Source organism: Amphibalanus amphitrite, unplaced genomic scaffold (assembly GCF_019059575.1).
Source record: "Amphibalanus amphitrite isolate SeventyFive unplaced genomic scaffold, NRLGWU_Aamphi_draft 000058F_arrow, whole genome shotgun sequence".
Classification (NCBI taxonomy): Eukaryota; Metazoa; Arthropoda; class Thecostraca; order Balanomorpha; family Balanidae; genus Amphibalanus; species Amphibalanus amphitrite.
The window spans coordinates 766,479-794,466 of NW_024881554.1; the positions used below are offsets into that span (position 1 = coordinate 766,479).

Genomic DNA, 27,988 nt, shown 5'->3' on the forward strand with positions numbered 1-27,988 from the left:
GCGAGCCGGAAGGGTGAGTCACCAGGTCAAGGTCACCAGACAGCGCTCTGATGCGACACTGACCGGGTACCGCGGATGACCCCCGTACCAACCAATCGCTGATGTCACTATCACAGCACTCACGGCCCCAGTGAGCGCTGGGAGAGCCTTGTGAGCGCCGAGGGAGCGACCCCAGTGAGTGCTGGGATAGCGGCCCCAGGGTAAGCCAGGCACTGGTCGAAGGGTCCTCATCCAGGATGGAAACAGACCACATGCCCTTACCGAGCCTCACACCAGAGGCTGAAGGGTCCTAGTGAGCGACAAGAGCTGACCGAGCGGCCTAAGGTAAACATACACCCAGGAGAGGTAAACAAAGATAAACTAACTATTACAGCGACAAAACACACACTAAGGAAACGCGAGACCAGTTAAGAGTTTGCGAAGACAGGGCATAATTAAAAGATAAAAGCAGGAGAAGGCGATGTCAAAGAGATTAGGTAAATTAAGGCAAGGCAAACAGCGCAGCGGCTCTTTCTCACAGTCTTGGGAGAAAATAGGAAGGTTCAAGGTCTAAGAACACTGCGCTTATATGCAAAACGCGATAAAGATGATGGTAAAGATAGTTTAATTTGATTCACTTATAAAGTGATATTCCAAAACCGGGTGATGAGAGAAAGTTCCTTCGCGCATGCATGAAGCATGCGAGCGACCCATGAAGCATACGCGCGACTGCGGCTCCGTGTTATGCGGTGCAGTGCAGCTTCAGGCGTTCACTGCTAGTGACATCTAGTGGCGAAACAGTAAACTGGCGCACAGTCGTGCGCTCGTTCGGTTACACGTACGAATGCTCTGAATTTGTCATAATTATTGCCTACCGTTGCTTTACATATATGAACAGCGACAAGACCTAATTGACAACATTTGGCAGTAAAGTAATTGAGGACAAAAGGGTCACTGGACTGGGCGCTGATTAATTTGACATTACAAAAAAATAGTAGCAAGTAGCTATCAACTGAACACATGGAGCTCAGGAATACAAACTGCATGCAACGCTGACATGTCTCGTGAGACCGAGCTCCAGCACCAGCTAGGAAGCCAAATAACAAAGCAGTGGGCGTCAAAATAGTGGCACAAACACAGATTCCTGCCAACACAAATGCACGTCTGCCTGCTCAGCTTCCTAGAACATAAAACAGCCGCGGCAATGACTAACAACACTCATTCATACCAGATGAAAGCATCATTTTCATTAGTCTGCGGTGGGCTCATGGGCTGAGCCTGAACAGACGGCCGTCGGCGAAATCGGCCGGGCGCCAGGAAAGCCCACACCGGCCGCGCGTGTTGCCCGGCGGACCTTCGACCGAGCGCGAGAAGCGCCGCGCCGCGCGGAGCCCACAGCCAATCTCGCTAATGTCCGTCGGTCCAGACGACCTAATGACCAGCGACTCCGGCTGTCGTGTGAGCTGTCAGCTCAAATGTGCCGGTGATTAACTGGCCAGACCACTGGGGACGGGTTGAACACGAGATACAAAGTGTCTTCAATTGCCGCCGCCGTGTCACCGAGAACGGCGCTCGGATGTGACGCGGCCGCAGCTATCTGGTTCATCGTGTTCAGAATTGACGAGTTAAATCATCGCCAGCAAAATAGACTTGATACCTCACAAAAAACGCTCCGCCGTACACTGCGTAAAAAAAGAAAAATAGTAAGAGCCAAGAGTAGTCACTCGGTCACGATAGCATCCCTTCACTTGTTACTATATAGTGTCAACTACGCTCTGGCCTAAAGAATGTAAATTCAAGCTCGATTTTATGTATGGTAAAAAGACCATTTCTAAAACACAACCATACACTTCATCCCGCAGTGCAATCGAAATCCTGTCATTCACGCCACCGAGTACCTCGTTACGCGGCAATCGAGGAATTTCTGGCGTGGCTATATCATCACGCCAATAGGCCAACCAATGGAGGTCGATGCATCGATTGGCAGAGTAAATGGCATCAGTGATGGCTGACGTTAGGAAGAGGTCAAGACAGTCTTCTTTCGGGAAAAGCTGGCATCACTTCTTTCCATGGATGGCAAAACGAGGACGCCCTTCCCCAAACACACTCGCACATATCTGCTCAAAATCCAACACTGAGTACGTTGACCGATCGTCTTAGCTGACCAAATCTGGTCAGGAAGTCATGCATTTCCCAGCGGCAGCGCGGCGAATGGAATATTTCAGCGGTAACCATCGTGCCGCGCGAGGCCCGATAGGCCAGCGGCCGCCACCAATGTCCGAACGGGGAGCATATTGATTAATTTATTAATGTATTAGTATCTCGGTATTGTCACTGACGAAGGCACCCTGAGGCCGAAACGTCTGGCTATTTAGAATATTTGCTTTTGTGTTATCATCGAAAGTGAATAAATATCACAATGTCTGACACGATACACCGTCCTCATTTCATCTTCACTGCGTCTGACAAGGCGTCGTGCTCTTCCACCATCGATTGTACCCACGTTATCATTTCACTTCCGATAGTAATTAAATTTTCTCATTTGCGCTCCTTCGCTTTCGTTATAACTGGCACCCTTTTCTTTCCAACGTTCCTGTCCTTCTCCTCCCACCATATGTCTTTTGACTTCAAGTTCGTCCAAAATTCGATCAATTCGAGTTCCGCCAATAATTTGCGACTGCTGCCGTAGCTTTCCTTTTTTTCTGATTTTCGCGGGCAAAAGAAATGTTATAACAGAACCGAGCGGCAGGTCTGGTCAATTCCTGCCCTCATAAAGCATTCCCACACCGTGAAGCAAAACGTTCTGTGGCTATCCTCTGAAGTCTAGGTGCACACCTGAAACGGTAAGCTAGTTCGACACACAGCATCCGTCACGCCGCGGCATCATGCCCGCACCGTCAGCAATCCGCCGTGCGTCCGTCGACCGACGGTGGTGTGTCGAACGCGACGCGCGCGCGGCCGATTTAGCCGCCGCCGGTGGCCGGTCGCCAGGATCGTCGGAGCCGACGGGGCACGGCGTGACCGCCGACCGCGGCCAAAACACGACCGTGGAGCGACGACATCGATTTCGGGGGAGGGGCGCTGTGGACCGCGGGAACAGGGTCCGCGGGGAGGGGGAGGGGCGATAATGTATGGTAACGAGCAAACGGATAGCGGAGATAGGACAGGGTGAAAGTGGTCTGACTGAAGATACACGTGTAAGAAAGAAATACATACGGCTGCATGGAGGGAAAATTGTACCGCCCTTTGGGCAATGAAAACAGAAGAACGCATTTCTCGCACTGAGCTAGCATCAGTCCGGTAAATACGCAGCTTCACTGACCGTGCTGGCGTCACTGACCGTCGCGGCACACCGGGCGGAGGTCCGGACCCATTCCGTCCATCCAGCGCGATACAATGCAGGGCAGCCGCCTGTCACTGGGGAGAGAGCGATCCCACCCTGCGACCATCAGCCCCCCCCCCCCCCCGGAGAGTAGCGGGGGGGGGGGGCTGACGGAGCAGCACACGCAGCGATAGATGGACCGGATTGGCGAGATGGATTTTCTCGAGGACATCCGTCGGCACCTTGGCCGATGCTGTTATCGCCATCGACATCGTCGACGAGGTGGCAAAAACGCCGCCGTTCCCGAGGGCTGGGCAAAATGAGCACAAAATAGGTATTGTTCTACCCTTCAGTATCTCACACAAAGGTGGACGTTATCATGCATGAACGCAAAGTAAATGTTCATCTTCCCTATAAAGCAATGCGCGACGTTTCGATGAGTTCGCTTTTCTAAGTCATGACTCATGACCTGGAATCGACTACGCAGTTAGTGCATCGCACCGTCCGTCTCTACAGCACCATCATCACCAAGTCACAGAACCAGTCCCGTACCGGCACCAGCGGCAACACTCAGTACCAGCCCAGCACAAGAAGCACCATCACCACCAGCCTTACCACCGTTGTCGCCCTATGATCAGCCGCGGCGGCAGGCAGCTGAATGGCCGTGCCGGAGCGCTCAATAGCCACGGCGCTAACAAGGGACGCATGTCGACCGGGTGCGTCTAATTGTCACCGCCGTGAGCCGCCGACTCGCCGCCGTGTGAGTGCAGGCTTATACAGATGAGTGGGGCTGTGTTGAGCGATACGCAGCTGGATGCAGCCGTTCATATTTCAGCCGTACCAGCACCCTATGCAACGGCTAAATCAAACCCACACACCGTTGCCCCTAAAGGTACAGAGTGCTATAGGGGATGCGGCAAACATCTGAGCAGTCTTGACGGTAAGCGCACTGTAACAGCCGGTCCACCGATCAGCAAGGCGGCTACAGGCCGTTTGGCAGACCGTCATCGCAGAATTGCTGTCACAGCTCCCCGCGACTGACAGGAGCTGCGACAGCTACCCTAGCTGACAGGCTGAGACTGCTGTCCCGATAGGGTACACGGCGGCGCGCTCACCGCAGTAGCGGTTACCACACGCTTTCGTAGTACCCCGCGGAACAGCAAATCACACCCGTCACGCGCAACATACGTGTTACCCCGAAATGTCTCCGTCTAGAGCAAAACAGGTGCACATTTCACCATTAGAGCGTCGCGTGGATCACCATTATCTGCCCTAACGCACTTGGCCACCTGTACCAAAATAACGATCACCTCCAATAAACGTAAGTCGAACCCTCTATGAGGTCATTCAACACGGGTAAACGCGAACTGTTTCCTGCCGATGACAAAGGTGACGATTGACTGTGAAATGATAGACAAAACCATCACGTAGGTACGGAGATGTTTGCTGAGAGGATGTCTAACTCAGCACCAATGCACATTATTGCACGATCCGTCCATGCAATATAACTACGAGCATAATGCGACCAGCCTTCGAACAATGCAACTCTCTCGGGCTTATCGATCTCATTTCATGGAAGCTCCTGTCGGCGGTATGCGACGGCTTCGGCACCGGCGCTCCAGGGAGCTTCCAAGTAGCACCCGGACCGGCGAGCCTGGCAGAGCGAGCTCGCCAAAAGCTGCCTCGCGCGGACAACTTCTGCAATATTGGCTGGAAACATTCCATAACTTGGAAGATTGGTCGTTAGCCATCGCCAAGGGCATGACGGCAGTGCTAAATGACTCCTCCCGAGCTCCGACGCTGCGGCGCCTGCCTGCTCAAACCATAGCTTTGCCATCAGCTTCGCCAAAATGCAGGGTGAAATGTGGTGTTAGAGGAAGCATGCTGGCGGAGGGAGACACGTCCCCAACAGACAAGAGAGCCCCCAGCCAGACAGGCCACACAGGCGAGGTCAGGTCACCCGATTCAGTCGCACCAAGTAGGCCGATTTCGTTCAATTTGTCGGCCAGACAGTAAATGCTAAATGGACTCCGCGGGCATGAGGAGGTTAGGGCAGGGAGGGGTAATCACGACGCTGATGAGAAATAGGCGACGCTGATGCAATGGTCCCCAGACGGCACGGACGGCGACACACAGCGGTATGACGGGTGACACAGGTGGCGGCCGTCAGATCGACTCGAGGTCAACCGTAGTACGAGCCGCCAGCCTCCGCATTCGACGCACCCCTCTCCGAAATCGCCTCATCACCCTGCCGCCTCAGCTGAGCCCCTGACGCCGCGCCCCTAATGTGTCATGCTTGTGTCATGCCAGGTTTGAGCCGCCACGCACGGCGCAGCAGAGGTGAACGGTGATCGTTTCACGATGAACCAGACGGTGCCGTGGATCTTCAACTCTCCAACCGAGAATTTTGTCAATCATTCAACCACTTATCATCGCCAGCAATACCAAACAATGAAAATACAATGGGATACGCATATCGAATAAGTGGGGCAATATGTAATTCAAAAGCACACTTAAGTATCCACTGAATCAGAACGACGCTGAAAAACAAGCAAAAAAAAAAAAACACGCCGGCTACTGGATCTGCGCATTTGTTCCATCCCGAAACGTCTCGTTTCTACTGCTTATCCCCGTCGGTAAATCACGTGGGTGTCAGTGAGCAGATCACCGCCAATCAGGACAGGTGTAATCCCCGTGACATACACGGTCAGAACAGGACAGCAGCGCTGAACGGCGACTCGCAGCGATCAGCAGGTAATTGGGAGCCGAGGGAATCCCGCGAGATCCGACAGACGACCAAAAACACGGCCGGTCGGCAGCGTCCGGTGTTATTAGACATCAGCAAACATCGACATCGCCACGTTGGATTGACCTTACTCTGCTGACTATTGCGCCATAAAGCACGTCTAGGGACTTCAATTGGGACGTTAGGGCATGGAACAAAAACGTTTCGAGCCGTGGATTCCCCTATTCTATAACTTCTGACGCATCCCAGATACGTCTAACAAATCATCAGTCCCGGCGCCGATTCGCCTCTGCTCCGTCAAACTCTCCTAAGGTGTAGCTCCTCTCGCAAAAGGTGGCGGGGCGGAGCTACAGCACAGTCGGGAGCAGTGGGTCCGGAGAAGTTCCCGAGATAAAGGCGGCACGTCGGTCGTCGAGTCCACCAGCGCGGTCACCTGCCGCGCGGCGGCAGATTCATGAACCCAGTGCCGGGATGGCGCCCAGCCAAACGCTACAGATATACACTACATTAACTGATCGATGAATTATTAACAGAGCGAGCTCCTTTTCCAACAACAGTGCCAGGAACCAACCGAGTTGCATCATCTACTGTGTCTCAACGCACCTGTACGAAAGGTCGGTGTTTTTAATTACACCACATCTCAAAAGCTCCCACCCAACACATGGAACTTTTCATCCACTTTTTCAGCTTCCTATCCAGCACAATCTCCAGTCCACACGCCTACACAGCTGCCCACCAGTCAGGTCCAGTCTGGCAGCCTGTCGCCAGCCCCATTGACCGGACATCACCCCAATGACACGGACAGTCGCCGCCGGCTGCCCCGGGGGCAATCAGCTGACCTCCGGCAGACCGCACGCCGTCGTGATTGGCTCTCTCCTGCAGGGGCGGCGGTCAGGGACCGGATGGGATATGACTGGAGTCATGGCGGTATTGAGGGAACGGAGAACCGGCGAGGAAACTGAAAAGGCTTGAGCACTAGAAGAAAATTATCAGCTTCTCAGCTAATGCCTGATAGTGTTGTCTTCTATTTTTGTCAACCACTCCATGAGGCTATCTCGTTTAGAATATTATCCAGTCAAAACCGGATCCTGTGCTTCTAACCAAGTATAGAGAATGTGTACAAAATGGTGTAGCTAAGACGTTACCATCATTGCATCAAGAGGAGAGCTGTCAAACTTCCCACCCCTCATCAAACTTCTTCCAACTTCTCAGTTGAGTCAAAGTTGCATTGCATCTACCAAACAAAGTCCCCAGCAAATTCAGTAATCTCTCATGTGCTTCAGGAATAGATGATTGCCCTGGGAACCGGAGCCACCTAGGTCGAAGGGCAAAACCCTCCTCCGCCTCGCACGCACTTGACACAGACAAGCAACTTCCGATATTTCAGCTCCTACCAAACTACTTCTGACAGTCCAAGGAGGTAAGTTATCGGAACGGAGAGCGAACTCAATCGGAAAGTGTCGGAGCGAACTCCGTCTGTCAGATACTAGAAAAACACTCCGAAACTTGATACTGAAATACGAGATTCTATTGCATCGGGTTGTAAGCGTAAGCTAAGATACTTTGAACAAAAATTGAAATCAGTCGAATCATTCGTTTTACTCAGTCCCAAGAAATTGGCTATTTCTTGGCATACCATTCAAGCTAGCACAGCTATAATTTCTCGACGATGCACAGTGGGGATTTTTCCGATCTAGCACGTATTTATTCGTAGAGGGCAAGCCATAGGTAGAATTGTAGCCAGATTGTGCACATATGTTGGCTGGTGTGTCCTGGTGAGAATTTTACCTCTAAATGTGCATAATCAACATAGTATAGGGGGTTCAATTGGACCCCCCGCTCAGCCGTTTGGCCCCTGATCAAGCTAGAGCTTCGCGGAAAAGTCAAGCGTGCTGCCTATGACGAAATGAGGCGAATATATCCAATTTCAAAGTCCAAGGTCATAAGCTGACTTTCCAAGTCAGTTTAATGACCCAACTAAAGTTGGGAAATCGAGACCTCTTGAAACTTCGCAAAGTTAGGGTGTTACGGGGTATTTTGGGGTGCTAATCACGAATTTCATGTTAGTTTTGATCACAGACGATGTCTTTATGCATTTAGGCCAGGTCGGGTCAGGTCAGGTTAGATCAACTAGTAGGCGTCCTGCCGGCCATCCATAGAAGTGTCACCTACTACTGATAGCTTCGTAGCATGGAACGAAGGCACCAGAACTACTTCGTAAATATTCAAATGGCTGCTAAAATCGAAATCAGCACCAAAAACTACCCTAGAAACAAGTAAAACTCGAAAAAGTGAACCAAGGTCATCAAAAGGTCAATGACCTTGACTTGACCTTCACGTGACCTTGCCACCCACCATTATGCACGGCACCAACATCATTTCACATATTTGAACGTTTAAAACCACAAAAAGACTGGAAACCGCGGATAATGTGAGCTGGCATACGCCGAATCGCGATTCCGGCCAAACATAGTCTCGAGAAATATGCCACAGGTCAAAGGTCAGTTGGGTCAGAGTCATGAAATTTTTAGGTTAGATGTAATATTGATGATCTCGAGGGCACCGAAAGTTTCGGCGCGATCGGCCGCTTTTTGCGCGAGTAATTTGCGGAAAACCATGGGGTTTTATCCGACCCCTTCCCCCTCCCCCTCCCCACAAGTGCGATGGTTAATAAGGTTACGGTATGTATAACTTACGCTTGTCATCCTATTCCTATTGAATGTGTCTCAGAAAATATGCATCATATAAATCACGAAGTAAAATTATTCGCCTATGTCCGGAACATACCTATAACGTGCTGCTTGCCCTAGCGCTCCTCGAGTGGGGTGTTAAGATACTCTAATGTGAATATTCCGTGTTCAGGCAAGTTTCGGCAGCCAAACTAGGCGTTGTCTTGTGCAGGAGAAAGTGGCGAATTCGATAGGATATATTTCGGAGTGGAAAAGTGTGGAGAACATTGTTGATTTCCTACATTTATTTAGAATACCATTCCTTCAATATGGTGTCTGTAAGGGTTTTTTGTAAAGGGCATTTTTGTGACCTTAGTAAGGTTGTGGCATACTTTCTGTTTGCCATTCCATTCCTAATAAAGGTGCCTTTCAGACGATATGCAACTTTAAGACCTCGCAAGATTAAAACCAACAGGACAGGACAATGAAATTGAGCTATACTTTCGGGCCTTGCTGAGCCCATTGAGTAATCACGCATGAGTGTGAACTTTAGGCGCATTTTTCCTAGTTTTGCTGTAGACATACAGATAAAACAATGCCATATATGAAAAATTCAGACATTTCTTAGCCCCACTGACACAAAAAATAAACAAAAATCCAAAAAAGATTTTTTGAATTAATAGGCGCTAGATCGGAAAAATCCCCACTGTGCGATGTGGCGAAAATCCCCACCGGAAAAACAGCTCAATCAAACCCTCATTGGGCATTCATCCTTAGACCATTAGTAGATCAATGCCATCCCGTCATAAGCTCGGATTACATTTTCCATCGGCCCGGACTCTGACTGACGCTAACCTCCGTGCCGTTTCAGAGTGGCTTTATCGAGCGGGCGGCCGTCACGGCACCATAACCAGCGCCCGGAGAGGTGGCTAATAGCCGCAGCCGGCGATACATCCAGCGGGGCCGACCGATCGCTGGGATCGAGGGCAGACACCTCGGGCCGGTCACCGATTCATCGACGACTGGAAACGAGCTGTTCCTAGCCAGCTGAACGGCCGCTCACACCCACACCCATCCCATGAAGAGACGACCCAGATCAGGGTCCTCTCCTTACCGCTCCTTGCATAACCCCGACCCGGCGCCACGCCCGGTCGCTTCAGATCCATGCCTGGCTTTCCTCGACCGCTCCTAAACACACCTTTCCTAGCCACCCCTCGGGCACCACTCAACCCCACCCTGACCACTTCTATCCACGCCTTATCCGCGGGCCCGGGCCGCACCCACCCACACCCATATCCCCTACCCAGCCCATACCCATTCCCGACGGTTCCGCCAGTCGCACTCCCACGCATACCTTAACCAGCCAGACCAATTCGGCTGTCCATGTCGGTGATAATTACAGAAACGGGAGATGAACGATGGCGTCCCCTGCTGCGCCGGAGGTACTCAGTTATGTGTCATTGGAAGGGAGTGTCAAATCAAAGCCGAAAAAGCAGACCCAGATGAACTTCCGGCTGTGAAAATACTGTCAAAAGCGCTTTAAACATGACACGTCGCTTGGTATACGATGATACTTGCTCCGACGGAATGGAATACTTTGGTGCGGAATTCAGTATCAAACCCAGTCACAGTCAAGCTGATGGGGTCATTTACAGAGGAACAGCGGCACGATTACGGCGTAGAGTGGCAATAACTCAACACACCAGCTGCAGCCAACAAAAGAAATGTAAAAATATCCCGCAGATTCGGACACACCAACCACAAAGAGAGGAGGATAAATGGGTGTGTCCATCTGCAAGGTTGTCTTAAGTTCTCCACAACCTCCAGTATTCAGTCACAACCAACAATCAACACCGCGGTGTCATCAATAGACCTTGTTCCACTCTGAACGGAGCATGAAAGCCAGCACCGTAAATATTACACCATCTAACACTGCACAAGGACTCGCGATAGAATGCTTTCTGCAGTACAAAGAGAAGATCACCCAAACGGCTTTCTCATAACACCACGGCCAAAGATACTCTCCCATTACGCCTACTGCGACCCAAGCGCTCTCGCCTCCCACCTCCCGCCACAATACCGACGGAGCGCAGTGACGGCCGCGAAATGGCCGTAATTCGGCGAGACTGATCCATCAGTGACCCATCCCGCTCCAATCGGCGCCACTCTGAGCCATTTAACGCCTGACACTCCACGGCGTCATGGTGGTGGAGGTGATGGAAGTATAGCTGAGGCACAGTCCAAGAACTCACACCAGACGGTCTACGATCTCACCCAAAAGATCTCGCCCAGGACGTTGCCAAACGTTATTGAGCTTCACGAGACGCAATCAGACACTGGCGAGGCAACAAATTTGCCAGCATTGGCCCGCATGAGACGTAAAGGTGCTTTATTTTACGAGATCCAGCGAAGTCTGGCAGAAATCTTCACTTTCCATGCAAGATCGAGTCCGACGTGACCTAACATATTTCAGCGCTGCCCTCCTCAATGTTTCAAGAAAAAGTTTACCTATTCGTGCAAGGAATCACAGGATGCATATCAGTTAAGTGGAGTGAAGTCAGCCCTGCCACAAGGCTCAGACTGTCCTGGCAGGGAGCTCAAATATACATACATAGTCTGAGTCAGGAATGACTGAAGAGCCGGATGCTTCAGACGGTAAAAACGGCCTACACGACACGCACCAGAAAGGCGGCACGAAACCAGACACGGTGACAAACTACTCAGGCGCGACAAAAAAGGCGACGCTAAGGTGTGCCAAAAGGATGGGACATCCTATCTCCGGCATCAAGTAACCAGCAGCCGCCTCGACAATAAAACCCGGCAGCGGGCGATGCTCAGATATCAAAGTGTGCCGACTCGGCTGTGTCACTCCCTGTTTTGCCTCGGCCGGCTAGTTTGGAGCACGGAGACGTCACCTTCCTTCGTCTTTTCTCGTCCCGGCCCGCGACCTCGACCTTGGGACGAAAGCGGCGCGGTCGCTGCGGTGCCGCGACGGACAGCATTCCTTCGAGGACCATTCGGTCACGGTCACGTCCGTGATGGTCGTACCGGGTGCTCCGGACGCGGCCGATTTGGCCCGAGACACCGCGCCCGCCCCGTCAGATCCCGGCACACCGCGCCCCGGTCCCGCGATCACCCTATTTAGCCTTCCCTTCTAGACACTACCCACTCATACCCAGGTCTGTTCCTGATCACTCCTTTCAGTCCCAGTAAAATATCGACCACGTTTGTCCCTTACCAAACTATCCATACGGGATATTCGACGCCGCAGATATCCGCTGACCATCCTCACTCCCCTAGCCACAGATAAAAGGTAAAAATGTATCTCATCGCGCCTCACCTGTCCTCTGAACCCTCTCGGCGTGTCGATCGTGTGCTGTCGGAACAGCGGGAAGTTGGCCACAAACGACGATTGCCGGAACCACGGCAGAGAGATCTTACGGCGCGCCTTCGACTTGGTCGCCATGTCGCTCGCCAACGCTCACAGACACACGCACACAAAACACTCCTTCGCCCGCTTTTCGCTCTGGCAGTAGTGGTCACCACCCACCTTACGCGCACACCGTCACTGAACGCGCTACTCCAAGATCACCCCGCTTTGGGGCAGATCACACCACCTCATCCGCATTCAACCACAGCTCCTTCACCCCCGTTTCTCACTTCCGCTCTGGTCAACCACACTAAACCAACCCACCACCTTACACGTCTCCTCGTCACTCTCACGGAGGACAGCGCCCCGTCGTACAGCTCGCCGCTATCGCTGCGACTGAGCTGGGGGTGCCGGCGGTGACGGCGCGGGCCGCGCACGAACGCGCCACCGTCGGCCGCCGGACAGCACTGCCGCCGGGCCCGCCGGCCCGTCAGGTGACCCCGCCGACGCGGCCGACCGGCAGACGGCGGGCGACGGGCGACGGGCAGACGCCGGCGGACGGGTCGGCGCAGACCGCGACAGCGAGGGTGGGTGGTGGGGGAGGTATTTGTGAAGTGCGAAGGAGGAAGTGGTAGTATAGTTGATGGTTACTACTTAGAACCGATACGAACGCTTAAACAAAACCGAATCGAAATAGATTGGCAAACGACACGTAGGGGTCAGACTACGGGCGCTACCGGGCAATCAAGCACGAGTGACAACGATGCCTTGCCTATCCCATCGAAAAAGTGAGCAAGTCCAGCCATCCAAATCTGCATTAACAAGGAAAAAGAAGAATAAAACTTACGCATAGCGCGATCACAACTTTCTTTTTTTGGGGGTGGAGAACTTGTCACGGAGATGGATACCAGCTAAAACTACTGAATCTACCAAATGTTTCGCTACTCAAGAATAGTCGGAATGACCAGGTCTGACACAGTCCAAAGAACGTAGGCGCGAGTCCACAGTCATTAAAGCCCCGGAAGACAAATCGTGAGGCGAAAGGATGGATGAGGCGTCCAAACGGATCCACGATAAATGCGGGAGGATTATTCTGCCCAGATTGCGATGAATGTGGCTCTCCGTTTCCGAGGATACTGGGAGGAACATAAAGCCAAACATAGTCCTGCTCAAAGCGAGGATGGCCTGCTTTACGTTGTGTATGCTTAAGGATGAATAATTAAACATTACTCCCTTTCATATCTCCACCGCTTGTGATTTGTAATGAGCTCCTCCGGCCTCCACCGACCTCGAATACACCCGCTCGATATATGACTCCCTCAAATTACGCTACGGCCAAATCATGTTACATTGATAAAGGCATGAGCATTGAGCAAACAAAGACGCCCGACATCAGCATATCACACAGCATCCTTTACATTTGACACCCAAATACAACATTCCATGACATCTCGCCGGGAGCCTCTAAAAAAATACCCCGAATTGCTGACCGGGCGCCAGCTCCGCGATGCGACCCGACCCGACCCGAAGCCGGACGGTGCAAAGTTGGGCGGCCCCATCACACCACCGCAATGACCGGTGGACAATCACCAGCCGTGTGATTGGCGGAAATCCCGCAGTGACCGCCGCCCGATTGGATGTGACGAGGCTGCTCCGTCGGACGGCACCCTCCGAGCAGGCGACAGAGGGGCGATCGTTTCTCTTACAGACACCAGTGTCATGATCCCGTGGACACTGGTTTTGTTAAGACAGAAAATGCGCTGCTCCGCCTCCGCTCCTGCGCCTTCGCCCTCCGATAAACCAAACCTCTCTAATATGGGCATGGCCTCCGTTCTCCACGGACACGGCCTCAGATCTCCAACGGACAGTCTGAAGCCGCGAGGGCCGTTTGAGCAGCGTTCGTGGTCCTTTATCGAGCAAACAGTGACGTTTCCGGATGACCTAAATCGGACAGCGGATCCATATCTTCTTGTTTTCTGTGCTATCGAATCAGACAAGGTTTATTCAGTGCCCACTGCCCATAACCATTTCATCGTGACGGAGCATGTAATCGACGGTGTCTGGTGAACGGACGGAATGAAGTGGAGTGTATTACAACATGATGAAGTCTCTGAGCAAGATGCAATATCGCCAGAAACATTTTATTTATTTCATTTTAAAGAAATTTTGAAGAAAGAATGAATGGATGGCTGTAAGCCCGAGAGCCCGGCTAAGCGGTGCTTGTTGCGAATGACACCATGGACCGGCCATCACCCGACCTTGCCCGTGCCCGGTTCACCTCACACCTGTGGTAATTTTAATCGATACCAAATAAACTTTCAGAAAAAAACTCAGGGCTGGAGTGATCTAAAAATGATTTAAATCTAAAGGAATGCATATGGAAATATCATGTCTAACACAGAGAACATTTTTAAAGACATAAAAACACCATTTGGAGCATTTCACGAGTAAAAAGCTGCGCCTTCAACCTTTCATTTGTTCGATGACTAGTGTCGCGTGGACAACTTCTTTCAAAAATAGCGCAAGGTAAGCCCTCCCTATTCCACACGTCAACACCAAGGAGAAACTTGGCCAGGGTAAAACATATACCCGTGAGTTGGCCGACCGTGCGGGCGGTGCTGACAGCTGATGACTCATCCTGCCGTACGAAAGTCGGTGAAAATACAGTGAGCCTCATCATTTATGCGGCCCGCTCTAAGCTCAAAAGCAGCTTAAAACTTCTTCGCTGATGGCTGCGGAAACACGAGTCTGCTTACGAAGCGAAAGCACCACACTACAGAGTACAGGGGCAGTTTCATGGCGACAAAGTAAAGTAAAGAAGTGGACAAATGATACTGAGATGTTTCCTTTAAATGAATTTCGAATGCAAAAGTTATTGTCATATGGAAAATAACAATAAAAACTCGCAGCAAGCAGCTTCCTGATGAAATAGTGACATTCCGAGCACGGTGGAGCAACAAAACAGAGCGCCCTATCTCAAATCAACAGTCATTTTCCTCATTTCGGAACGCCAACAATGGTGAATAACAAATGGCTGGCCTTCAAAATGAAGCCTCACTGAGCTGACTGCGCCGCGCCATTAGCGAGGCATTGAGTGGAGCCGGGCTACCAAACCAACCATAACGCAGTTAAGCTCAAAGCAAATATGACAGCTATGGTGAGCTACGGCCATTGAGGCTGTTTCGGTTTATTTGCGCCCCAGTATAACCCCGAGCAGAAAGGAAGGGGCTTTAGCATGGGCCCACCCCGAGAAATTATTGAACTGCGGTGTGGGCATAGCTTGTCCCCCGGCCTAATCCAGGAATAGCTTCGTTAGGGAAGTTAGCTCGGAAATTAGAATTAATGACGGTGCATCCAGGGTGCCAGAACAATTCTCACTAAATCAGCTCTACCGACATCCAAAATCAGAGCCAACTCTCCAAAACTTTCCGTCGGTTGTATCACCCGCTGCTCAAACACAAACACTGTGATTTCCCTTTGGTATGACTACCCAGACAACATTTACAATGGAAAACATACGACGGCATTAAAGATACACTGACCTTGGCTACATGCAAATGCAGTCTGCCCCGAATGGCCACGCACAAACGTGCGCAGAATTGAGAATAAGGCTGAGCTCATCGGGAGCTCCGTCTATTTCAGAACGAAACCAGAGTAGAGAAGGAATCGCAAGCACTAACTACCTTTTAGAGTGCCAGTTTGATTTAGTTACATTTCTGAAAGCAAAACGAAATGAGCAGTAACGCATCTTCAGTACGGTCTTAACGTTATTAACAATGTAAAATAATATAACTTAAATAAAAATCGTCCTCCCTTTTCCCAACAGGCTCCGAGAGGCATCCGTCCGTAGAAGCACACAAGGCTACTCCGCTACGGAAGGGAAATCGGCACGGACCGACGCAGCGCACCCAGGCATATTGTGTGGAGACCCCCGAGATTTGTTGGCAATTGGGATACGCGCACCGGCATAAACATTGGCCGAATCGATAGCTGGGATTAGTTGCTGAAAACAAAAGCGAATAAAATAAACGCAAAAACAAAAGATGTTTGTCAGTATCGCTCAGCTAAGAATGCAAACAAGGTTGATTCATCTTACCCATTGTCGCACTCTGACCCTGGAATAACGCCTCCACACATCTCCACTGCGACTACCCTGCCATAGCGCCGCGGTCTGAGTCGAATGTCTGATGCGATGGCGGTAGATCTACTAAACAGCTCACGGCACTCTCGACCCGCATAGCTTCCGTGTGGTGTCTGATCTTTTGTCGACGGCAGTGGATCCTCTGACTCCGGCGCATCGGGCGCACACCGGTCCGGTCCGCGGCTCGCCAAAAGGCCGCTCAGCACCACCCCAAAACAAACCCCCGTCACGTCAATGATCGTATCGAAACGCCGACGCCTGTCCAAGACACCCAACACAGAGTAAACAAACCCCTCCCCGGTCCCCGCCCGGCGGCGGTAGCGGCGGGGTGGTGGCCCAGACCATTACCGGGCTGAGTACACGGCTCGGCAGCAAGAGGCCCCGGCGGGCGGCGGTCGTTAAGCTGCCACCAAATGACGTACACGGCTGCTAACTGACGCTAACGCCGGCCAAATGACCCTGCAGTCGAGACCGGCCCGCAGCGCAGCGGGATGGGAGTTACAGAGCTGCAGAAATTGACAGACTCGTTCTAATGCGTGAGTAGTTGAATTTCGGCTTCTTGCCAACACATTTCTTGAGAACACAGAGTAACATTCCGGCACCACTCGGAGGTTAAACGAAGTAAAAGCAAAACAGAGAAAGAAGAAAGACGCTAAATATGCACGCTCACACCCAATACCTTTACTCTCAATAAAGACCAAGTTTAGATGCCAATGGAGCGGTATCAGATCGAGCGCACCGGATACACGGTATCGGACAGCTGGAATAGCCCCCCCCCCCCCCCCCATGACAGCTCGTGCGCCGTTAAAGTCCCCCATTCACCATCCGGACTGACCTTGTCTGAATCCGAGTGACCGCTGGCTGAACCGAACGACTGCAGGGAGCCCAGCTCGTGGTCGGCCTCCAGTTGTAGGTCGTCCAACTCCCTGGGAAACAAGGTCACCACGGGTCAGCTCACTGAACGACAGGTCAACAGCAACGTACAGCAGACAGGTCAGAACAACTGACATCAGAGCAAACATCAGCATAGCACCTCATCCCGCCCGCCCCTTAACACACGGGTCAACATTATCACTGTTGTCAAACGGCGCGGATATAAACATCATCACGCTGACGGAAAGGTCACAGCGACACAACACCACACACAGCTGGGCCCGCCCATAGCGCCGGGAAACCCAGAGCGGTGACACTGTCTCGTTGTTACCAGCACCCCCGTCCGCCGGCGACCGAACCCTGCTGTGAGCAGATTAATCAAATCTTTGTGACCTTTCTGCGGTCACCGCTGGAAGCGCCCCGGGACACGAAAAGGTCAGAAGGCGGGAGGACACCTGTCGTGCGCGGCGGGTGATGGAGGGTGGGGAGGGGTGAAATAGAGAGGGAGCGGAAGTGGTGGGGACGGGGACAGCTGGGGTAATGGAGGACTGTCGAGACAGCGGAACAGTGAAGCGGGAGGGGGTCAAGGCGCAACGAGCAAACTTCTGAGACCATAAGCGGTGCCCGAAGAGACGGTAGGAATAGCATATGCTAACAGAGGGTTTCAGGTCGGGTTAGTGCCGTCGTCCATCGCATGCACTAGGGCTGATAGCGAATTGGACGAACAACGACGGCCAGTACCACAGACACCAGAGCGGCAGCTATTCTGATTTAATCGGAATACAGTTAAAGCCACTGTCAGCTACGGTGATGGATAACTATGTCAAAGTGATATGGAATTGAAATAACATGATGTCTGAAGATAAAGTAAATGCTACTAGAAGAAGAAGAAACACTTCAAATACTCGAGCTGTGAGGTGAGCCATCAGTTCCTAGCCATTCGTAAGCATATTTTTTTTTTTTTTGTCATACAACGAAGTTCTGCTGGGCCGAGTGCAATTCCTTTTCAATTAACGCCATCACAGCAGTTCTGTGAACCGATTCCATCTTCATTTCGTGGTGGGACGTACTGACATGATCCTCACTCTAATTTACAAAGTGCTCAGCTAATTGAAGTGGCGCAAATATGAATGAAAATTAAAACGTAGGCATTTGAAGAATGAAACACTATTCCCACATCAACCTGCCCGCAAGCTACACATTTTAAAAGCATTCGGACGATTAGTTTCCCTCTATGAGATTAGTTTCCCTCTATGAGATTAGTTTCCCTCTATGAGAGGGAAGCTAATCGTCCGAAGAGAGGGCCTCTTTTATCTGCTGCATCGTTTGCAAATTTCACGCCGATGGAAACTGGTGATGGCGCCACAATGCGCACCACGTGAGAGCTACGAACTCAGAGCTGCTCACCATCAGACCCCACACCACAGCCGTTTGGTACGAGCTTCAGACTGTCCAGAGGCCAGCTCACCCTTCCGTACCCTTAGATAACCTATTAACCACTCTTCACCTCGACATTCCAACATATTCATAATGGCTCATTTGGGCTGCCGTCCATCGCTTGTTCATTATCCTGGCCTCACGTAGTTCGTCCCGCATCAGTCCCCGCTACGCACACACACGGCGGCCGGCCCATACTCTTATCACACGCAGCCACCGGCGTGGTCCACAAACAAAGGTATTACGGAAGGCTCAGAGTGATGTATACCTAACGTGTCATCAGCAGCATCCCCCCCCCCACTCCCCCTCCTCATGACACGCATCCGGACTAGATACGCACCCCCCCCCCCTAACACACACAAATCACGACTAACGTCGCCTGGTCGATATACCGCTCACACGTCTATCAACGCCACGACGGTACGACGCACCTAACGAGACCATCGCCTCGCTTCTGCTAGACAGTAGCGAGAAGCGCTGATATGATGAGATTACAATTACCTAGCGCGGCGCCACGTCTGCGAGAATCTCCCTCTCTCTCCTCCCCAGCTCCCTAGAGCTGACCTCTCTCCCTCCCCAGAGGAGACAGACAGACCCAGAGCGGATCGGTCCCAGGCAGCGCCGCGGCTATTGCGTCTCTCTCCTCCATGTCTGCAGGCCAATGTCCAGACGACGTGGGTGATATTGTCGCCGTCGCTATACATCATACGCCGTGAGTGGATCAATGGTGATATGAGGGGGAGCTATAGTGGGTGGTAGGGAAGACGCCTGGCATTGCCGCTGTAGTGATGATGAAGGTAACGGTGGCAAAGGCCGGAATATCATGGACAGCGCAGGTAGTGGATAGTGGGTATGACAGTTATATGCTATCAAGCACTGAGTATCTACGGTAGTTGGGTGGGAAAATTGGCAAGCAGAAAAATCGTGATTTTTGCTATCATGTTTGGCACAATTCGTTATAGACAGGTCACGAATACAGCACTCTCGCACATACTTGACAAGTTCTGTCTCAGTTCGTCAGCAATCCTAGCCGTCAGAAAGAGGCAGCGACCCCGCAGGTAGAATCAGCGCTCCTTCACCGTAACAACCCTTCAAAGCAGGCCTCAAGTACCCTGAGCGACTCGCACTTTCGACATCAAATGAACTCGGCGTCCCGAGAGGTGGAATTCCGGGAGACCATGCATTTCTCGTGCGACACCGCTTCCCAAGAGCACGATTTATATACATAGCCTCTGCCGGTTGCTAGGAAGGTGTTCCAAAGTGAGTTAGCTTGTTTTGAGAAGCCCTTGGTGCAATTCGCCTTGGTGGTAGCTGAAACACTTTTTGCCAGTTTCTGGAAACTGCATTGGAGTCTAAAGAAAAACATCCCAATTACGGATCGCATCCAATAATACTGGATACAAGATCTCGCAGAGTCCACTTTAGGCTCTAGCGGAGCGAGGCAAACAAGGTCAAGTTGCCACACATCTGTTTTTAACTCTATGCAATCCTTGCTGTCGTCATCACGACCAACCAGGGAGACATCCCGACCGTAGCACTGGTTCAGGCATGCGAGATATTCTTAGGAGCCCCGTGAGGAAATCACAGACTTAATTCAATTTGCGATCCCAAATGCATTCTTGAAACTGGCAAGGTCAGTCTCGCTCGACGTTAACTCTAGTAGCGATGGAAGAATGTTCAGTTTTGCATCTATTATCCACTGCTTTTAACCCGCGCCCCGTTGGGCTCTGCCGAGCAACGCGCCCCGTTGGGGGGGGGGCATTTTGGCCCCCCCCCCTAAGATCTCGAGAACCACGCAACGTAGCGACAAGCGGCAAACGGTGTTGGATAGCCCTATCAGGGAACTACCTTGTGACCCAATTTTATTGACCTAGGTCAAACCGATGACGTCACAGGTCAGGTCAAAGGTCCAATTTTCACCGTTTACAGGCATTTCAAGAAATGCGTTGTAAAATCGAGTAAAATGCATTTCATTGAAAATCATCGATGGGGAAATGTTCTTCAAACACATATTTTGCTAGTTGAGGTCACTGATACCAGGTCAGGTCACTGAGGTCAGGTCACTGGGGGGTCACAATATGAAAGTGTCGTGTGATACATGTTTTATGGTCCATTTTACATGACAAATGCGATTATGTGGGTCAGGCAGCCTTTGGGGCCAGCTTAGGTCACGTTTTGGTCAAGGTCAGGTCAAGGTCAGGTCAAATTAGGTCAAATTTCAAAGTTGATATTTTTGCATAAAATGGGTATCGAATCGATGCAGCTCGTCACGGGGAGTTCAATGGTGGTCTTTGTTTTGCCGTACGAGGTCTAGAATCGCTAAAAATTGAGTTAAAAAATTTGACGTCATCATTTTTGAACAGTTTTTTCGCTATAACTTGGCCAAAAAACGAGATATCGATATGAAATTTGGTATGTATATAGAAGAGCGCAGGGACTATCACATATATTCCGATTTTTTCGAAATTCGGAAAAATTTTGGATTTTTTTTAGTTTTTCTAAAAAAATCAATTTTTGAAATTTTTTGGGTCAAAAACCCAAAATTTTGAAAATCCGAGATAGCAGTTTTGTAGCGCCGCTTTTTGTCTATTAGACCATATAAAGAACTTTGAAATTGCTTGATAACTGTAGATTTGGTGAGCGTTTCAAGATTGCATGTTTTTTGCTCATTTTTGCTCGAACATGACCTCAGTTTGACCTCAATAACTCCTGACCTAAGGTGACCTAAGACTTGAAATTTGGTGTGAAGGTGTCAAATTGATGCCCGGAAAGGTACTGAAAATTTGGCGGCGCTGCGCGCCGCCGTTTTCTTGCTATTCAGGAAAAACCACAGGGGGGGGGCCAAAATGGCCCCTCCCCCAACGGGGCGAGGGTTAATTAGCACGCACGCGAGAAATAAACATAACTTCTATAAAACACCAATTTAATCAGCTCACAATTATCATCTCACAATACCCTTTCTGTCCTCTTGTTCCCATTACGCTCGCTGAGTGTTCACCAATACTTCCTCCCTCCCTTCCGCCTCACTGTCCTATTACCACCTGCAGACTATCACTCACCTGCTGGCCTTGTTCGCCTTCTTGGACGGTGACGGTGGGATCTGTAGTGGCAGCGAGGAGCGGAAGCACGTCTCCTGGATCAGCTCCCGGAGTCGCTTCACCCACTGCTGCTTCACCTCTAGACTGCTGGCCTGGGGGTGGAGACGGGTGGTGCAGTTAGTTTGGTAACTGGTGACGGGTGATGTGGTTAGTTTGGTAACTGGTGACGGGTGGTGCGGTCAGTTCGGTAGGTGGAGATGGGTGGTGCGGTTAGTTTGGTAGGTGGATACGGGCGGTGGGGTCAGTTCAGTAGGTGGTGTTGAGTGGTGTGGTCTGGGCAGGAAGGAAGTGAAGAGATCATAAGCGAGTCGTATAGTCAAAGCGAACCGTCAGAGGCCCAATCAGACATATCAAAGGTGACGAGTTGGACAACAATTTAGCATCAGCAGCCAGCATGCATAGCATATTACATACTGCGTGGCTGAGATTATTTTATCTAGGGCATCAGTTATAACAGCCTGGAATTAATATTTAGAGCAATTATACCCACTGCAGAACTACATGCGGAAGCAAATATAATCATGTTATGCATATAAGCGCTGTCGTCACTTAATCTTAACCTGATAGTGTTTGTCAAGCAGATGCAAATTAGATAGCGCTTGATCGCAATTACCATAATGAGCACGGCTGGCATAATAACAACTTAGGCGCTTGGTAACAGCGTTGTTACATTCGCATTATATATGCTGAAAGGGACGATACATAGTGCCCCGAGGATTGACACACCTGGCCCAATGCTTTGGGCAATTCTCTACAATACATTATGGGGAAATTACTGCCCACTGTCCTGCCTGCCACAATTTCCCATCTCTCGCGCAGCAGTTCCGTTCCAATAACATCACCATCCCGAGGACAAAGGAAACGACCGGCCGCACCGCTAGTCAGTGTAGCGGTGGCCGGTTAAAATGGTCATACCACGGAAGGATGACTCCTCAGCGACCGTAAGGTGTGTCATGATCGGTGTCCGTACAGGGGTTGACAGTGGCCGTGTGTGCGGTATTCGTAACGGGTGTCAAGTTCAAAATGGGACAAACGCAAAATTAAGGTAGACACTGTGTATTATTAGATATTTTAACGAAACTTTCACCACATATACCTTGTTCTGTCGCCAGTCCACTGGTACTAATGAATTTGAACCAGGGGTCCATGCCTGTCTGCCAGACGCACGTGCTCTCCTGCTATCTTCATTATCGATCGCGGCACCTCCGGGACAATTTTATTGATGCTGCTCAGGATTCTGGCACGCAGCTGCTGATCGGATGACGCTGTCCAGCCACCACGGTAGACTAGTTTAAGTATGCCCAAGAAGTCCTCAATTGGTCCCAGCTGCGGGACATTCGGCGGGTTTTCCTAGCGGATTAAATATCAGGTATGCCAGCCTCCTCCAGAAACTGGCACGTGGCACGTGCATAATGAGCTGAAGCCAAGTCTGGCCAAAATGCATATCCACCCCTTCGGTTGCTCTCCTCGATGAACGGTTTGAGTTTGCTGTTCAGGCACTTTGTGATGTAGACATGGGCGCTAACATTTGTTGAACTGGGGCAAATTGTTGGTTTTGCTACTCCCTGGGTGATATGGCTATCCACACAAGAAGCTTACGTGGGAACTTTCCAATCGGACGGTACGTCACATTCGAAGGTATGTCTCCACCAGGCCCAGCGTAAAAACCACGGTTTTGTGGCATTTCTGAGCCAGTGTAGGTGAAGTACTGAAGTAGCTTTCATCGTCCATGATGGCATCTTGCTCTCGAGTGGCACTCAGTTTTCCCCGGCTAAGGGGTCGCAGGCGGCCCTTTTGAGATTGTTCTCGCTGAGCAGATACCGGAGGAGCTTTCTGGCGCATCTTATATCTTACCCCTTTCTCTCTGAGAATGTGTCTCACTCTGTCATGCGTTATGCCAAAGCTGAGGCCTAAGAGACGAAGTGAGACGCCGACTTTGCCGTCTGCCATGCGAACAAGGCCTTGGCGCCTCTTTGCTGACATTTTGGGAGCAGGCCTGTCATTCTGAGCTCGTCGTATGTGTCCTTTGTCTAGGAAGGTATTGATAACGCGATATATCAGTCGGTCGTGGAATACCAAGCGATTTAACGTGGCGGAAAACCTGAGCCTTAGTCAAGTTCGGGTTTTGTCAACTACTCTCGCGACAATGTCTCTTGCGGCTTGCTTGCTCAAAGGCTTCATGACGACTGACCTCAATACGTAGCCACAATATTTTAACAGCATGCTCGTGCAATTCACGTATGGACATTCTGTCCAAATTTCAGGTGAATATCTAAAGGGAGGTTGAAAATAGAGCGATTTCAATTTTGTCTCATTTTGGACTTGACACCCGTTATATAAGACGGGCGGTAACCACTATTCCCAGGGGACCCCAGTGTCGGCCCGCTGCAGTGGTGCAGGGGTCTGTGGTATCCGTATGGTAACTGCATTGTGACAGTACGGTGTCCGTATAACTGCCGGGCGGTAACCGCCATCCCCAGGGGCCGCCGTACCGGCCCGGTATCGAACCGTCGCCGCCCGTCCAACGTGTCATAGAACTGTGATGGCACCGGCGGTCATTGTACGACCTTCAATGTCGCTGTGGGCTGCGTGGAGTCGCGACAGTTGGCATGTGAATACCTACGATGTAACGTAATAATGCGATACGCATTTCATAACTTGATGATCGTGCCAAGAATAGAAACCAAACGTATATAGATGCTGTGAAGGAATTCAAGTAACTTAACCAATCCATTTTTCTAGTTGCATGCATTTCCCAATTTAGAAACCATACGTTACTGACGTGCATGCACCATGACGTTACTGCGTATCAGACAAAAATGACATTAAAATATCACATCGAACGGCTATCTACTCCAATTTTAACCGACCAGCACATCGTCTAAAAATGGACCCGTCGTTGCACCATGGTACACGTCCTGACCCCAGCACAGCCATTTAGCCCGCACCCTCCCACACATTGGCCGCGTCTGATAAGGTCACTCGCCGTAAACCCATCAGTTCATACGGTTATAGCTTCCATCAGCGGCTGCTCGAGCGGTGGAAGGATGGGCTCTGACGGCTGAGCGTCCTCCGCCGCAGACCCTAGCCCACTCAGGGGTCTGACCAAGGCTCTATAGAAGGTCAGACGCAGACATGACATTGTCCAGAAGTTGAGACGTGACTGAAATCAGCCTCAGACTGACGTGTACATAGTCGGGATCCCCCGCTGGCGAATGTGTCAGTAAGGGCATCATCACTGACAAGGGCCGTGATCGGCGTTCGGGTGAACTCCCGGGAAGGGTTCTGTCAACTGCGCCGTTCGAAATGCTGGTTGGGTGGTGCAACTTGTGGACATGATTCCAATGCTTGCAGTTGAAGGCAGTCAGCTTGCCAAATGCAGGATATTGTGCTGAATCACTGGAGCATTTCTATACTGATCACGCCACACGTATCCCCGGACCATAGTGACATTGTTATGGTCATCGATGGCCATTGTGACACCATTTCGAATGTTGTTTAGTGCTATGCTTCCCCATTCGCGCCGCGTTCGGTGGCCCACCTTGAGTAGAATTTTCATGTCGTTGAGTGGCGGCCGTCCAGTCCAGACGGCAAACTTGCACTCGTCGCCCTCCACATGCTCCGTGACACCAATGTCGGACGTCTGTGAAGGCAGACAGAAATCGGGGCCAGTCGACGGTCAATAAGTATCGCTTAGAATGAGTCCTATATGTAGATTGAGGGGCAGTCATACGAGTGAGGAAGTCACATAATCACATAGTGAGAACATGAGGACACTCCTGCCCACGTCAAGCAACAAACAAGCCTTCAAACGAGTACCTGAGCAAAATGTGAGTTAAATTGCATTTCCTCAAATTCTCGCTCCAGATACAGCCATGCAAGCACGGTTGCTTATCCGTAAGTGCATAAATAACCAAATTACGAGTACATCAGTTAATTACAAACAGGAACACCGCGACATCGTTCGATGCCGACCATCCACGCTAGCAGCAACACACGAAAAACCGACGAACGACGCATAATGGAATATGGCTTGTAAAATTATGGCATGTTTCGCAATATCCAATTAAAGCAGCAATATAGAGCGGTTCGCATATGAAGGAAGCAATCTAACTGCAGTTCATATTGAAGGGAGGACATTTATAGTAACTAAATAATCGCGAAGCACAAGTTCTAACGAGCAAATGTGACCTGCGCACCCGAACACAGTTCAACTAAGCACACCTCACCGGTCACTGACCAGAGTGCGGTATTTTCGGGATACTCGCCGACCGCTAACTGTTACCATGAGGCTGACCGTTCCAGAGGACCGACCACGCCCGGGACAGAACAGCATTATCCGCGGCGATCCGCTGGGTCAGCCCCCTCTGAGACCCGCGCTGCTTCCTCAGCCCCCGCCCCGCCGGCGACATCTTTGTCTTACAGGACCATCCAGACACAGGCGCTCAGGTGCCCGCGCCGCTAGGCCCCGGCTCATCAATGCATAGCACGCTGCCGACCCATCCGCCGTCGTGCTGCCGTGTTCGGCCTCATTTCGACCGGCCCCGCTCGGACGGCAGTTTTCACAGCCAGTCGGCAGTTTTCGGCCACCAAACTGCCTGGGTGGACTCCGCGACCACTAGCAGAGCACCCGGGGATATTACAAACGGCCTGCTTCAGCATCCAGAGTATTATTTTCCGGATTGTAGCACGGTTTCATTTTCAATAGTTTTTAAGCTATGTTGAATTTTGATGCCCAGAACTGAGAGTACCTACAGACTCATAATGTAAAGACAATGTGCAGCGAAAACCTAAAAACTTCGACAATGACCGCACCATTATCAATCCTTGCTGTTTGTCAAATCGGATGGTATGCGGAAATACTAAGACATTACCTGACATATATAGCTCGCACCGTGACTGCCTAGCCTAGCTGCTACAGATCCACAGCGGCAGCGGCAGTGAGCAGCGGAGCGGCGACGCCGCTGAGCCAGCGAGCTGTAATAACGATCGGCACCGCCGCTTAATAATGAAGATGGCGACTGGGCAGAAACCTAGCCTCGACCGACCACTGTGTAGTTGGTAAAAAAACGAGCGGCCGAGCCCTGTTCCTACTTGTACCGCTGGTGAGCCGTTTTCTGTGTAACCACAGCTGCTGTGTGAGCGTGCTTTTTTACTTTCCAATAACTATAAGCTAAAAAAGCCCTTGATTTTCCACACTCTATGATGCTGCAAATTGGTCGCTTTCAAACCGTAAAACGTCATCAAATGAGCTCCAAAATGTTTGAAAAATAACTAAAGCCCGCATCACGTGTTTAACTGCCGTGCTAGCCTCAACTCAAACACTGCCGCCTGTCTACTAACTCGGCCGGCGCGGCCAATCCCGCGGTCTCAGTTTGTTGACACGGGCCGAACTATTGACCCAGGCCGGCGGGCGGCACCGCCTGACCTTAACCTCCCAGCCCCATTCCCACGGGCCCGCCCTTGCCCCGGTGGTATACATTTTACAGATATGGCCGCATCAGTGGTGCCGTTTCCTTCAGCATCGCCGACGACGCCCTCGCTGAAGTTTCGCCATGGGACGGTTAATAACTTTCCTAACGACATGACTCGGTCCTGACAAGGCACCCTGCTACGGAGGGCCGCCGGTGCCCGGCTGTTACTGAAAATATACCTCAGAACGCAACGCCGGCGACCAAAGAAAACAAACATGCCGACAGGCGCATTGTCGGCCGGTCTGTTCGCACTGCGGCGGCTGACGGCATCAGTCGAACGGAGCCAGCCGCGTTCGCAGCGTGAAAACGAGCCTCGCAGCATCGCTTCCTCGTCAGTTTTGTTGCCGTCCCAGTCACAAATTCCGCCTTCACTAGAGGAACAGACCCTATCATCGCCGCACACGTCTGTTACCGAGAGATCGTGGGATGAATCCTAGCCGTCAGCAGTTGTGCGAGCGCTGAGCCGACAGCGTGCATGCGTCAGCTCCGGCATGTGAGCCGCCGAACCAATCAGGCACCCCGGGAGCGATCGGCCAGTCAGGCGAAATCAATGGGGTTTCGCCGCCGAGCAGACAGCGCCGGCATGACTTCTCGAGCAATTAACTGTGCCGATGATCTATCGTTGAGAGTATTGGACACGTCAGGCGGTAACTGGCCGGAGATCAACCGCCCCTGCCACGCTCTAACAGCTCTGACGGCCTGGCTTAGAGAAACTCATAGTGGTCTGAAAGTCGTTAGACGGTACTGGTGGCTAAATTAACAGTATTTACTGTCTGACTAGTCATGGGGATTAGACAAAGACTAATCATCACTAGCCTCCCCTAATCCAACCCACCCGGGGCATCCGATAAGTAGACAGCACAGAAGAAGGTTGAAACG

The 27,988-nt window shown here is 51.2% G+C and overlaps 1 protein-coding gene across 3 annotated transcripts in view; it reads right to left on the reverse strand.

The window, feature by feature from the left end:
• The window catches only part of LOC122378355 (kalirin-like), a 207,648-nt gene that overhangs the window by 113,791 nt on the left and 65,869 nt on the right, over positions 1–27,988 (reverse strand). For all 3 annotated transcript variants that reach the window (XM_043359329.1, XM_043359328.1, XM_043359330.1), the window contains 3 exons: positions 25,177–25,278; positions 21,597–21,727; positions 17,063–17,153 (listed from right to left, as the gene is read on the reverse strand). In XM_043359329.1, coding sequence (XP_043215264.1) covers positions 17,063–17,153; positions 21,597–21,727; positions 25,177–25,278 — 324 coding nt within the window. The remainder of the gene's footprint in view (positions 1–17,062; positions 17,154–21,596; positions 21,728–25,176; positions 25,279–27,988) is intronic.